Raw genomic sequence first — 15155 nt, 5'->3', positions numbered from 1 at the left:
ACTGTAGTAAGCACTTGGGAAGTACAAGTTGGCAACATATAGAGATGGTTCCTACCCAACAAAGGGCTCACAGTCTAGAAGAGGGAGACAGACAACAAAAAAAACCCATGAGAACAGGTGTCAAATCGTCAGAACAAATAGAATTAAAGCTGAATGCACATCATTAGCAAAATAAATAGAATAGTAAATATGTTCAAGTAAAATAAATGTAGTAATAAATCTGTACAATCTGTAATAATAAATCTGTGGGAAGGGGAAGGAGGTAGGGTGGGGGGGATGGGGATGATCACTTACTTTGTGCAGATAACTGTCCTAAGCTCTAGGGAGAGTACAATATAACACTAAGCAGACACATTCCCTGCCCATAACGAGCTTACAGTATAAAGGGGGAGGCAGATATTAATATGAATAAATAAATTACAGATATAGAGATAAGTGGTGTGGGGCTGGGAGGGGGGGATGAATAAAGGGAGTGAGTCAGGGCGATGCAGAAGGGAGTGGGGGAAGAAGAAAGGGGGGCTTAGTCAGGGAAGGCTTCTTGGAGGAGATGGGCCTTCAGTAAGGATTTGGAGGATGGGAGAGCAGATTTGGGGAAGGAAGGGCGTTCCAGGCCAGAGGCAGGATGTGGACGAGAGGTCGGCAGTGAGGGAGATGAGATGGAGGGACAGTGAGAAGGGTGGCATTAGAGGATTGAAGTGTGCGGGCTGGGTTTCAGTAGGAGAGTAGCGAGGTGAGGTAGGAGGGGGCAAGGGGATTGACTGCTTTGAAGCCAATGGTGACAGAGGTGGATGGGCAACCATTGGAGGATCTTGAGGAGTGGGGAAACATGGCCTGAATGTTTTTTGAGAGATCCAGGCAGCCGAATGAAGTCTGGACTGGTGTGGGGAGAGACAGGAGGCTGGGAGGTTAGCAAGGAGGTTAATACAGTAATCAAAGCAGGATAGGATGAGTGATTGGATTAATTTAGTAGCAGTTTCGATGGAGAAAAAAAGGTGGACTTTAGCCCTCTGATAGGAGAGGATTTCAGGGACAGGTGCCCCAAGACAGAAGGAATTCCTGGCTCTGATTCTGCATCATTGCCGGCTCCAGGTAAATTTAATTCCTTGGATGAATGCCTAATTTTCTGTTTGGAAACAAGCTAATTTGGCAAACATCGAAACACTCATTTTTCATTTACAAAAGCAGATATTTTCTCTCCTCGATTTACACATTTGCCAAGGAGGCCCAATACAATCATTGTGGTTTCGGTCTCAGTTAAGAAAAACAAATCACGGTTTGGGCAAAGCATGCAGGGAAGTTCCTAAGAGGAAATTGGTGGGGGGAGGTTCCCTCCATCCTTCACTCCTTCCTTGCTGTCCTCCCCTCATCCCTTTCTAATCCCAGCTCAACCAATTGTCTGCTGTGTGACCTTGGACAAGTCAGTTGACTTCTCTGTGTTTCTTCATCTGTAAAATGGGGCGCTCTCTCTCTCCCTCCCCTTCCCCTCTCTCCTCTAACTTCTGCTACTTCTCACTCTCACCCTCCCTCTCCTGCTTTCCTGCTCTTCTTCCCCAGTAATAATAATAACAGTGGTATTTGTCAAACACTTACTATGTGTCAGACATTGTTCTAGGTGCTGCAGTAGATAGAAGAAAATCGGGTTGGATGTAGTCCCTGTCCCAAATGGGGCTCACAGTCTGAAACCCCATTTTAATAGGTGAGAGAATTGAGGTACAGAGAAGTTAACCAACTTGTCCAAGGCCACTCAGCATACAAGTGGCAGACTTGGGATTAGAACCCAGGTCCTTCTGACACCCAGGCCTGTGCCCTACTGAGAGCTCACCTCCTCCAGGAGGCCTTCCCAAACTGAGCCCCCTCAATCAATCAATCAATCAATCAATCATACTTATTGAGCGCTTACTGTGTGCAGAGCACTGTACTAAGCGCTTGGGAAGTACAAGTTGGTAACATATAGAGACAGTCCCTACCCAACAGTGGGCTCACAGTCTAAAAGACTCCTCCTTCCTCTCCCCCTCCTCCCCCTCCCCATCCCCCCCCACCTTACCTCCTCCCCCTCCCCACAGCACCTGTATATATGTATATATGTTTGTGCATATTTATTACTCTATTTTATTTGTACATATTTATCCTATATATTTTATTTTGTTAATATGTTTTGTTTTGTTGTCCATCTCCCCCTTCTAGACTGTGAGCCCGCTGTTGGGTAGGGACCATCTCTGTATGTTGCCAACTTGTGCTTCCCAAGTGCTTAGTACAGTGTTCTGCACACAGTAAGCACTCAATAAATAAGATTGAATGAATGAATGCTCTATCCGTGCACAATTAGGGGGTGGGAGGCAGAGGAGGAGCCCGTGAAGGAGACTGAGAATGAGCGGCCAGAGAGATGAGGAGAACCAGGAGAGGACAGAGTCAGTGTCCAAGCCAAGGTTGGGTAACCTTTCCAGGAGAAGGGGTCCACAGTGTCAAAGGCTCTTCTCTGTGCCTCAGTTACCTTATCTGTAAAATGGGGATTGAGCCTGTGAGCCCCACAGGGGACAGAGACCATGTCAGTGTGGCTCAGTGGAAAGAGCCCGGGCTTTGGAGGCAGAGGTCATGGGTTCAAGTCCTGGCTCCACCAATGGCCTTCCCAAACTGAGCCCCTTCCTTCCTCTCCCCCTCATCCCCCTCTCCATCTCCCCCATCTTACCTCCTTCCCTTCCCCACAGCACCTGTATATATGTATATATGTTTGTGCATATTTATTACTCTATTTATTTATTTATTTTACTTGTACATATCTATTCCATTTATTTTATTTTGTTAGTATGTTTGGTTTTCTTCTCCGTCTCCCCCTTTTAGACTGTGAGCCCACTGTTGGGTAGGGACTGTCTCTATATGTTGCCAACTTGTACTTCCCAAGCACTTAGTACAGTGCTCTGCACACAGTAAGCACTCAATAAATACGATTGATTGATTGATTGATTGTCAGCTATGTGACTTTGGGCAAGTCACTTAACTTCTCCGTGCCTCAGTTCCCTCATCTGTAAAATGGGGATAAAGACTGTGAGCCCCCTGTGGGACAATCTGATTACCTTGTAACCTCCCCAGCACTTAGAACAGTGCCTTGCACATAGTAAGCACTTAATAAATGCCATTTTTATTATTATTATTATTATGTCCAAGACTGTGATTTGCTTGCATCTACCCCTGCACTTAATACAGTGTCTGCCACATAGTATGTGCTTAACAAATACCATCAGTATCATTATTGTTATCGTCATTACTGTCATTTTTGTCAGGGCCACAGACTCCATACCATATCCTCCCTTTGACCTGGAAGTCTCTCCCCCTTCAGATCATGGCTCTCCCCATCTTGAAAGCCATACAAAAATCACACCTCCTCCAAGAGGCCTTCCCTGACTAACCCCTCATTTCCACACCTATTTGCCCTCACTTCTGCCTTGCCTATGTCCTTTGGATCTGTACCCCTCAAGCCTTTTGACTCTCTCCCCACACCATTCATTCATCCAATCGTATTTATCGAGCACTTACTGTGTGCAGAGCACTGTACTAAGCACTTTGAAAGTACAATTCGGCAACAGATAGAGACAATCCCTACCCAACAACGGGCTCCTCAGCCCTCAGACACATATCCTTGACATCTGTTTGTTTCCCTGTCTGCTATTTCTTTCCGTTTGTCTTTCCCACTATTCATTCATTCATTCAATTGTATTTATTGAGCGCTTACTGTGTGCAGAGCACTGTACTAAGCACTTGGGAAGTGCAAGTTGGCAACACATAGACACGGTCCCTACCCAACAACCGGCTCACAGTCTAGAAGCGGGAGACAGACAACAAAACAAAACATGTGGTCAGGTGTCAAGTCATCAGAATAAATATTAATAAAGCTAGATGCACATCATTGGCAAAATAAATAGAATAGTAAATATGTACAAGTAAAACAGATAGAGTAATAAATCTGTACAAACATTCATTCATTCAGTCACATTTATTGAGCGCTTACTGTGTGCAGAGCACTGTACTAAGCACTTGGGAAGTACAAGTCGGCAACATATAGAGACGGTCCCTACCCAACAATGGGCTCACAGTCTAAAAGGGGGAGACAGACAACAAAACAAAATATGTGGTCAGGTGTCAAGTCATCAGAATAAATAGAAGTAAAGCTAGATGCACATCATTGACAAAATAAATAGAATAGTAAATATGTACAAGTAAAACAGATAGAGTAATAAATCTGTACGAACATTCATTCATTCAATCTTATTTATTGAGTGCTTACTGTGTGCAGTTCACTGTACTAAGCGCTTGTATACAGGTGCTGAGAGGAGGGGAAGGAGGTAGGGCGGGGGATGGGGAGGGGGAGAGGAAAAAGGGGGCTCAATCTGGGAAGGCCTCCTGGAGGAGGTGAGCTCAGTAGACTGTTCACTGCTTGTCTACCAACTCTGTTGTTGTTTTATTCTCCCTGGTGTTTAGAACAGTGCTCAGCACACAGTAAGTGCTCACTAAGTGATTGATTGATAGTAAGCACTGTACAGACACAACAATTATTAGCAATCAGTCAATAGTATTTATTGAGTACTCACTGTGTGAAGAGCATTGTACTAAGTGCTTGGGAGAGTACAATATAACAGAGTTGGTAGACACGTTCCCTGCCCACATGGAGCTCTAGAGGGGGAGACAGACATTGATAGAAATAAATTAGTTACAGGTTCATTCATTCAATCATATTTATTGATCACTTATTGTGTGCCGAGCACTGTACTAAGCACTTGGGAAGTACAAGTCGGCAACATATTCATTCATTCATTCAATCGTATTTATTGAGCGCTTACTGTGTGTCGAGCACTGTGCTAAGCGCTTGGGAAGTACAAGCCGGCAACATATAGAGACGGTCCCTACCCAACAATGGGCTCACAGTTTAGAAGGGGGAGACAGACAACAAAACAAAACATGTGGTCAGGTGTCAAGTGGTCAGAATAAATAGAAGTAAAGCTAGATGCACATCATTGACAAAATAAATAGAATAGTAAATATGTACAAGTAAAATAGAATAATAAATCTGTACAAATATATACAAGGGCTGTGGGGAGGGGAAGGAGGTAGGGCAGAGGTGGGGGGGGATGGGGAGGAGGAGAGGAAAAAGGGGGCTCAGTCTGGGAAGGCCTCCTGGAGGAGGTGAGCTCTCAGTAGAGCTTTGAAGGGAGGAAGAGAGCTAGTTTGGCGGATGGGCGGAGGGAGGGCATTCCAGGCCCGGGGGATGATGTGGGCCGGGGGTCCATGGCAGGACAGGCGAGAAGGAGGTACGGTGAGGAGATTAGCAGCAGAGGAGCGGAGGATGCGGGCTGGGATGGAGAAGGAGAGAAGGGAGGGGAGGTTGGAGGGGGCGAGGGGATGGAGAGATTTGAAGCCGAGAGTGAATGCTGTGGGAATGAGGGAGGGGTGAATAAAAGGAACAAATCCAAGTGCAAGGGTGACATGGAAAGAAGCTTTGTGAAGATAGGCCTCTTGTAGGAGAAGGGTCTTTAGTAAGGCTTTGAAGGTGGGAGAGGGATTGTCTGTCAAATATGACAACAGCAACAACAGGAAACAAATATGTTTGTACATATTTTTTTACTCTATTTATTTATTTAATTTATTTGTACATATCTATTCTATTTATTTTATTTTGTTAGTATGTTTGGTCTCTGTCTCCCCCTTTTAGACTGTGAGCCCACTGTTGGGTAGGGACTGTCTCTATATGTTGCCAATTTGTACTTCCCAAGCGCTTAGTACAGTGCTCTGCACATAGTGAGCGCTCAATAAATGCGATTGATGATGATGATGATGAACAGGAATAGTAGTGCTTACTGTGTTGCAGAGCACTAAGCGCTTGGGAAAGTACAATAGAACAATATGGAGACACAGTCCCTGACCAATAATTCATTCATTTATTCAATCGTATTTATTGAATGCTTACTGTGTGCAGAGTATTGTACTAAGCGCTTGTACAAGTCGTCAACATATGGAGATGGTCCCTACCCAACAACGGGCTCACAGTATTAGTAATAATAATAAAAAACTAAACAAGAGGGTAGGTACATGATGAATAGATTAGACGCAGTGTCTGTCCCACATGGGGTTCATGGTCTAAGAAAAGTCAAATAGAATCAGTCAGTCAGACAGTCAATCGTGTGTACTGAGCACTTACTTTGTGCAGAGCACTGTACTAAGTGCTTGTGAGAGAAGCACTTAGAGAAGCAGCATGGAGTAGTGGATAGAGCCTGAACCTGGAAGTCAGAAGGTCATGGGTTCTAATTCTACTCTGCCACTGGTCTGCTGTGTGACCTAAGGCAAGTCACTTAGCTACTCTGTGCCTCAGTTCCCTCATCTGTAAAATGAGGATTGAGACTATGAGCCCCACGTGGGATAGGGACTGTGTTCAATCCGAATGCCTCGCATCTTGGGAAGCAGCCTGGCTTAGTGGAAAGAGCCTGGGCTTGGGAATAAGAGGTTGTGGGTTCTAATTCTGGCTCTGCTACTTGTCAGTTGTGTGACTTTAGGCAAGTCACTTAACTTCTCTGTGCCTCAGTTACCTCATTTTAAAATGTGTATGAGGATTGTGAGCCCCACGTGGGACAACCTGATTACCTTGTATCCACCCCAGTGCTTAGAACAGTGCTTGGCACATAGTAAGTGCTGAACAAATACCATTTTTACTATTATTATCTATCCCAGTGTTTAGAACAGTGCCTGGCACATAGTAAGTGCTTAACAAATGCAATAATGATAATTATAACAGAAACATTCCCTGTCCACTACGAGCTTACAGTCTAGAGGAGGAAACAGACATTAATATAAACAAATAAAATAACAGAGATGTACCTAAGTGGTGTGAGCCTGGGAAGGTGGAATGAATAAAGGGAGCAAGTCAGGACAACGCAGAAGGGAGTGGGAGATGAGGAAAAGTGAGGCTTAGTGTGGGAAGACCTCTTGGAGGAGATGGGCCTTCAATAAGGCTTTGAAGGGGGAGGGAGTCATTGTCTGTTGGATTTGAGGAGGGAGGGCATTCCAGGCCAGAGGGAGGACGTGGGACAACCTGATCACCTTGTAGATTGGGACTGTGAGCCCACTGTTGGGTAGGGACTGTCTCTATATGTTGCTAACTTGTACTTCCCAAGCGCTTAGTGCAGTGCTCTGCACACAGTAAGCGCTCAATGAATACGATTGATTGATTGTAACCTCCCCAGTGCTTAGAACAGTGCTTTGCACATAGTAAGCGCTTAATAAATGCCATTATTATTATTATTATTATTATTATTATTATTATTATTATTATTAAAGCACTGTTCTAAGCGCTGGGGAGGTTATCCCTCGGGGGGCTCCCAGTCTTCATCCCCATTTTCCAGATGAGGTCACTGAGGCCCAGAGAAGTGAAGTCTGGGCCTTCTAGACTTCTTCTAGAAGAAGTCCTCTAGTCTTCACAGTTTTCTAGACTGTGAGCCCGCTGTTGGGTAGGGACCGTCTCTATAAGCTGCCAACTTGTACTTCCCAAGCGCTTAGTCCAGTGCTCTGCACACCGTAAGTGCTCAATAAATACGATTGAATGAATGAATGAATGAATATTTATTACTCTATTTTACTTGCCCATATTTACTATTCTAGTTATTTGATTTTGTTAATATGTTTTGTTTCGTTGCCTGTCTCCCCCTTCTAGACTGTGAGCCCGCTGTTCGTAGGGACCGTCTCTATATGTTGCCAACTTGGACTTCACAAGCGCTTAGTACAGTGCTCTGCACATAGTAAGCGCTCAATAAATATGATTGAATGAATGAATGAATGACGTGGGCGAGAGGTCAGCGGTGAGATAGATGACATGGACGCCCAGTGAGAAGGTTGGCATTAGATGACGAAATCGGTGCGCGGTGGGTTGGAGTAGAAAAGTTGTGAAGTGAGGTAGGAGAGGGCAAAGTGATTGACTGTTTTGATCACTTGAAGTAGAGGTAGCCATTAGTATACTCTCTAGAGCCTTGTGAACTTGTTGTGGGCAGGAAATAATAATAAGGATGGTATCTGTTAAGCGCTTACTATGCACCAAGCACTGTTCTAAGTGCTGGGGTAGATACAAAGGCATCAGGTTGTCCCATGTGGGGCTCACAGTCTTCATCCCCATTTTCCAGATGAGGTAACTGAGTCACAGAGAAGTGAAGTTACTTGCCCAAAGTCACACAGCAGACAAGTGGTGGAGCCGGGATTAGAGCCCATGTCCTCTGACTCCTAACCCCGTGCTCTTTCCACTAGGCCATGCTGCTTCTGGGTCTGTTTGTTGTTGTATTTTACTCTCCTAAGCGCTTAGTACAGTGCTTTGCATACACTAAGCACTGGGTAAATATGATTGAATGTGTAGACTGTAAACTCCGTGAGGGCAGAGCTCCAGCCTATTATACTCTATTGTAATCTCTCTACCAGTGAGTTGAGAGTTGAGTTGTATACTCTGTGAGTACACATTCAATCAGTACCATTGATTGATTTAGATCAAATGCAGCAGCCAAATTGAATCCACCACTTATTAAAGTTTTACTTTGTGCTAAGCACCAGGGTAGACATCAGATTCGACCATTTCTGCTCCCCCTTAGGTTCACAGTCTCATCCCCACTTGCAGATGAGGGAACTGAGGCTCCACCACTTGTCAGCTGGGTGACTTTGGGCAAGTCCCTTCACTTCTCTGTGCCTCAGTTACCTCATCTGGAAAATGGGGATTAAGTCTGTGAGCCCCACATGGGACAAATTGATTACCTTGTATCTACCCCAGCGCTTAGAACAGTGCTTTGCACCTAGTAAGCGCTTAATAAATGCCATCATTATTATCTTCTAGACTGCGAGCCCACTGTTGGGTAGGGACCGTCTCTATATGATGCCAACTTGTACTTCCCAAGTGCTTAGTACAGTGCTCTGCACACAGTAAGCGCTCAATAAATGCGATTGAATGAATGAATGAATGAATGAGGCACGGAGCAGTGAAGTGATTTGTCCAAGGCCTCAGAGCAGAAATCTGGCAAAACAGGATTGGAACCCAGGTCCTCTGACTCCCAAGCCCGTGCTCTTTCCACCAGTCCACGGGGCTTCCTTGCTCTCCTACTAAAGGGAATCAGGGAAGACTGTGACACAATGTTAGGAGAAATAGTTGCGTGTGACTGCATGTGGAAGGAGGTGGTGGGAGACGGATTGCTTGCTGGTGATTCCTCTGCCTCGGAGCATCCTACTGATCCCAGCAGGGGGATAAATGTTTACTTTCAGACCCACCAGTTGGGAACATGGGATTTCAATAATAATAATAATAATGATGGCATTTATTAAGCGCTTACTATGTGCAAAGCACTGTTCCAAGCGCTGAAGCAGCAAGAAGCAGCATGGCGTACACAATAGAGTATGGGCCTGGGGGTAAGAAAGTCTTGGATTCTAATCCCTAAACTAAGGCCTCCTCTCCTCTTCTCCCACTCCCTTCTAAGCCACTCTTACTTGCTCCTTCATTCATCCTTCCTCCAATTCCCACAGTACATATGTATAATAATAATAATAATGATGATGATGATGATGCTGGTATTTGTTAAGCACTTACTATGTGTCAAGCACTGTTCTAAGCGCTGGATGGGTTACAAGGTAATCAGGTTGTCCCACATGGGGCTCACAGTCTTAATCCGCATTTTTTAGATGAGGTAACTGAGGCACAGAGAAGTGAAGTGACTGGCCCAAAGTCACACAGCTGATAAGTGGAAGAGCCGGGATTAGAACCCATGACCTCTGACTCCCAAGCCCGCACTCTTTCCACTGAGCCAAACTGCTTCTCTAAATAGATGTTACAAATAGATACATGTAGATAGAAGCAGCATGGCTGCTGCTTAGTACAGTGCCTTACATCATCATCACCATCATCAATCGTATTTATTGAGCGCTTACTATGTGCAGAGCACTGTACTAAGTGCTTGGGAAGTACAAATTGGCAAGCGCTCAATAAATATGATCAAATGCATGAATGAATGAATAAACCCATCTCCGTCACTTGTCCGTTGTGTGATCTTGGGCAAGTCACTTTGCTTCTCTGGACCTCAGTTTCCTCATCTGAAAAATGGGGATTGGGACTGTGAGCCCCATGTGGGACAGGGACTGTGTCGAACCTGATTTGCTTGTATCCACCCCAGTGCTTAATACAGTGCCTGGCACATAGTAAGTGCTTAACAAATACCACAATTATTATTATTATGAGTCAGTCAGTCGATCACATTTATTAAGCAAAACACTGTACTAAGAGCTTGGGAGAGGACAGTAGAACAATATAATAGACACATTCCCTGGCCACAAAGAGCTTATAGTCTAAAGTGTGACAGACATTAACGTAAATAAATAAATGACAGATCTGGACCTAAGCGGTGTGGGGCCGGGAGGGAAGATGAATAAAAGGAGCACGTTGGGGTGACACAGAAGGGAGTGGGAAAAAAAGAAAGGAGGGCTTAATCAGGGAAGGCCTCTTGGAGGAGATGTTCTATAGATAGATGGGACAGCCCAATTTTCTGGTGTAACCTTGTGCCTCATGCACTTTTAATAATAGTAATGGCAATTATTAAGCACCTACTATGTACAAAGCACTGTTCTAAGTGCTGGGGAGGTTACAAGGTGATCAGGTTGCCCCATGGGGGGCTCCCAGTCTTAATCCCCATTTTACAGATGAGGTAGCTGAGGCCCAGAGAGCTGAAGTGACTTACCCAAAGTCACACAGCTGAAAATTGGCAGAGCCGGGATTTGAACCCATGAGCTCTGACTCCAAAGCCCGTGCTCTTTCCACTGAGCCAGACTGATAATTTCTAGACTCAAGTGCTTAGTACAGTGCTCTGCACACAGTAAGTGGTCAATAAATATGATCGAATGAACTCCCCCTGGCTGACTCTCTAGGGGGAAGAGCACAGTCCTGAGAGTAAGAGGACCCGGGTTCTAATTCCGGCTCTGCCCCATATATTTTGGGGGGCCCAGGGTAAGTCACTTAATTCGTCTGTGCCTCAACTACCCCATCTGGAAAATGGGGATTAAATCCCACTCCCTCCTACATCGACAGTGAGCCCCACGTGGGACAGGCACTATGTTCAATCTGATTAACTCATACTGACCAAGAATTTAGTACAGTGCTCTGCACACAGTAAGTGTTTAATAAATAATAATAATAATGATGATGATGGCATTCATTAAGCACTTACTATGTGCAAAGCACTGTTCTAAGCACTGGGGAGGTTACAAGGTGATCAGGTTGTCCCACGGGGGGGCTCACAGTCTTCATCCCCATTCCCCATTTTACAGACAAGGTAACTGAGGCCCAGAGAAGTGAAGTGACTTGCCCAAAGTCACCCAGCTGAAAATTGGCAGATCTGGGATTTGAACCCACGACCTCTGACTCCAAAGCCCGGGCTGTTTTCCACTGAGCCACGCTGCTTCTCCATTAATAATAATAATAATAATAATGGCATTTATTAAGCGCTTACTATGTGCAAAGCACTGTTCTAAACGCTGGGGAGGTTACAAGGTGATCAGGTTGTCCCACGGGGGGCTCACAATCTTAATTCCCGTTTTACAGATGAGGGAACTGAGGCCCAGAGAAGTTAAGCGACTTGCCCAAAGTCACACAGCTGGCAATTGGAGGAGCCGGGATTTGAACCCATGACCTCTGACTCCAAAGCCCGGGCTCTTTCCACTGAGCCACGCTGCTTCTCTTGAAGCACTAAGTCTTGACTGACTTGATTGATTGACTTAGTGAATTAACTTGTATCTACCCCAGCACCTAGTGGGTAGAACCTGAGCCTGAGAGTCAGAAAGACCTGGTTTCTCCTCCCAGCTCCACCACTTGTCCGCTGTGTGATGCTGGGCAAGTTTCTACACTTCTCTGTGCCTCAGTGACCTCATTTGTAAAACAGGGATTAAGACTCTGAGCCCCATGTGGGACAGGGACTGTGTCCAACCCAGTCACTTTGTATCTGCCCTACCACTTATCACAGTGCCTGGCACATAGTAAGCGGTTAGACAACACGACGATTATTATGGTTATTTTTAGAACAGCGTTTGGCACGTAGTAAGCGCTTCACAAGTACCACAATGATGGTCACAATCATGATAATAAAGCTGACGACGTGGCGTCCTCGTCCCCCTGTCCCCTTCTCCGCACCATTGCCTTCCAGGGGCCTCTTCTGGGAGAGAGGGACGCATGTCCAGTTCCAGAACTCCCTTATTGCCGATGCCATTCAGTGTCCAGTCTCAGGTCAGTGGCATGGCGGATCTCACGCTCTCCTGTCACCCCACACCCTTCCAGAAAACACCAGTTTCGGGGGTGAAGAGGCCCATCTCACGCGGTCACTGAAAAAGCCCATCACCCCTCACCAACGGCTTTAAGACACCGAGGCAGAAAGAATCCCACTGGTACTTGCGACGGCTTCCTTGGAGACGAGGTGGCCATTATGTTCGATGAGGCGGCCACCTGGTTTCAGGGCTTTGGGCCCATGGGTTCCTAGATGACGAACAACACCTAACCTTCCCTCTGTTCCCGTTTTCCTAGGCAATCACTCAGGCGTGGTTCTGAGCATTAACACGAGGGAGATGCACAACTACCTGGTTAGCTGATGTCCGTCGCCGGAAACCTGCGCGGAAGAGACTTCTCGATTTTTTTTTTTTTCTCCCCGGGGAAGTCACTGAATCTCAAACCTGGCCCTAACTGGCGTGGACGGGAGGTTTCCGAAGACAGCCGAGGAGCGTGTTTTCTACTACCTACCCCGCAAGAAGGAAAGCCCGCTGCCTTTTCTCGTGTGGACTGAGCGTTTGATGTAACTTAGGAAGCCGAACCTCGGCCCCAGGCCCTCCCCGCTCCATGTATTCTAATTTCTGTGTGTGCTCGTTCTGGGAGTGGTTTTCTTTTTTGTTTGTTTTTCTGAAGCAAGGTGCCCGTCGTGATCGTCGTGGGTTTTTCCCACGTCTCTCTCCCGCCTGCCAAACTGACTTTGAACCCACTTGGATTCAACATCCACCCTGTCTTTCTTGAGATGGCGGGAGAGGAAGTGTGAAAGTAGGAACCCGTTAGCTCTCTTGGGGAGGGTGCAGAGGGGCCTGTGACCATGTCTGTATCCTTCAGCTAGGCCCGGGGACACTCATTACGGGGTCTCGCCCTTGTCATTGTAACGGGCCCTCACTGAAACAGAAACAACCCCCTCGTCCCGCCTGGCGATAGCACCAGTTATTGCTGTTGGAGGATTCTGATCCCCCTGCCCCTCCGCCCAAGTCTTTTTAAACTTCAGATCGTGTAAATACCGCTTTAGGTAGTTCTCGGGTAATTTTTGGAACTCTCACTATGGCAGGGGGGTCCCCAATCCCCGGACACCCCACAGTCCTCAGACAGAGGCCTTCACCCAAGGGAGTGGAATCAAGCGTCCCAGGTCCCATTGAGGGACGACCCCGCCGTTCAGGGAGACTTGGAGCTCCCCACCAGATCTGATCTAAATTGGGGATTTGTTCACTTCCCTCCATGGTCTTTTCCCACCCAGAAGTGGGATGGTGATGGTGGAAAGAGGGAGTTGGTGAGGCCTGGGCTACACTTCCTCCTCCTGGCTACCGGTGGGGTGTTTCTACGAGGCAAGACCGTCGTTCAGTTAATGGAACAGACCCCCGCCCCCGGCTGGCTCTGAATCTGCCCACACCTCCCTGCGCCTTTGAAAGAGAGGAAGTTTCCACTCGCTTCAAAGGGCCTGACGGTTTATCCGGGAGTCCAGCTGGCAGACGAGGGGGGTAGTGAACTTTTCACCGTTTGCCTTGTAGCCATGGCTCCTCTCGGTCACCAAAATCCAGCTGGTGGCCATCTTCTCCACGCTGCCTTCTTCAAGAGAGTGTTCTCGAACTCCTTAGGCGTCAGACACCAAGGACGACGATGCCCGGACAGCAAGTGGCCTCGGAAAAGTTCTATGCATCACGTTGGCTCTTACGTAAGTCCAGGGACCCGATGAAAGTGAGAAAATTCGTCATCGTCCACTCCTACCGGTCACCTGCCCCTCTTCTACTCCTCAGCCTTCCTCTCCCGGCTGCTGTTGCCAGTGCCGCCCCAGCCTAGGGGGCCATCCCTTTAAGCACAATCCAACGGGAATGGACAGAAAGAAGCTTCCACACACTGATATCTCCCACAGGTTTAGTTCACCTCTGGGATATCGAAGGAATTCCTGGCACTTGGCTCCTCTCAAAGCACTCAGGAAGCCATCCATGTGTCAGCTATGAGATCTCCCCTGGATCCCCTTTACGCCCCAGGCAGGAAACCGCAAAGACCCCCACGGTGATATCAAGTCTTCCCCGATAATAATAATAATGATGATGGTATTTGTTAAGCACTTACTATGTGCCAAGCACTGTTCTAAGCACTGGGGTAGATACAAGGTCATCAGGTTGTCCCACGTGGGGCTCACAGTCTTCATCCCAATTTTCCAGATGATGTAACTGAGGCCCAGAGAAGTTAAGTGACTTGCCCAAAGTCACACAGCAGACAAGTGGCAGAACAGAGATTAGAACCCATGCCCTCTGATTCCCAAGCCTGGGCTCTTTCCACTAAGCCCGAAGCCCTATTTAGATGAGGCGGATTTGATTCTGTACCTCGGAGAATTCCGGTGACCATTATCGGATGTCAGTTCGGAAAGAAGAGGTGAGAGGAGAGAGAGGAGAGAGAGGAGAGAGAGAGAGAGAGAGAGAGAGAGAGAGATGCTTCCCTCTAGACTGTAAGCTCATTGTGGGCAAGGAACGTATCTCTTGTTCTGTTACATTGTACTCTCCCATGCGCTCAGTACAGTGCTCTGCACATAGTAAGTATTCAATAAATATAATTGATTGACTGAGAGAGACAGAGAGAAAGAGAGGAAGAAAGAGGGAGAGAGAAAGAGGAGAGAGAATTGTCTTTCTTATCCACTGGTCATGCAGTTCATCACTGAGGGATCCAGAGTCCCAGCCACACAGAAAAGTCATTCCTCATTGTGTCATATACAACCCGGCACTGTATATGCTGGCCTCCTCCCACTTCTCTCCATGCATGTCTTTTATCAGGGAGTCACTCCCTTCCCTGATTGCAGTGCTCTTTGTTGGTCTGTCTTCACCCAGGGGCTCCCAATTTTCAGCTG

At 46.7% G+C, this 15155-nt stretch overlaps 1 protein-coding gene across 4 annotated transcripts in view; it reads left to right on the top strand.

The window, feature by feature from the left end:
- Positions 1–14358, top strand: part of SORCS2 (sortilin related VPS10 domain containing receptor 2) — a 1193773-nt gene extending 1179415 nt beyond the window's left edge. For 3 of the 4 annotated variants that reach the window (XM_038745536.1, XM_038745535.1, XM_038745534.1), the window contains exon 27: positions 12569–14358. In XM_038745536.1, the coding sequence (XP_038601464.1) occupies positions 12569–12633 (65 nt within the window). In that variant the 3' untranslated portion in view covers positions 12634–14358. Of the gene's footprint in view, positions 1–12194; positions 12275–12568 lie in introns of all 4 variants that reach the window. The other variant, XM_038745537.1, reaches the window with a different exon arrangement.
- Positions 14359–15155: the final 797 nt, after the last annotated feature.

Source organism: Tachyglossus aculeatus, chromosome 4 (assembly GCF_015852505.1).
Source record: "Tachyglossus aculeatus isolate mTacAcu1 chromosome 4, mTacAcu1.pri, whole genome shotgun sequence".
Lineage (NCBI taxonomy): Eukaryota > Metazoa > Chordata > Mammalia > Monotremata > Tachyglossidae > Tachyglossus > Tachyglossus aculeatus.
Note: the sequence above shows the minus strand (reverse complement) of the source record. Positions and strands in the feature narration are given on the sequence as shown.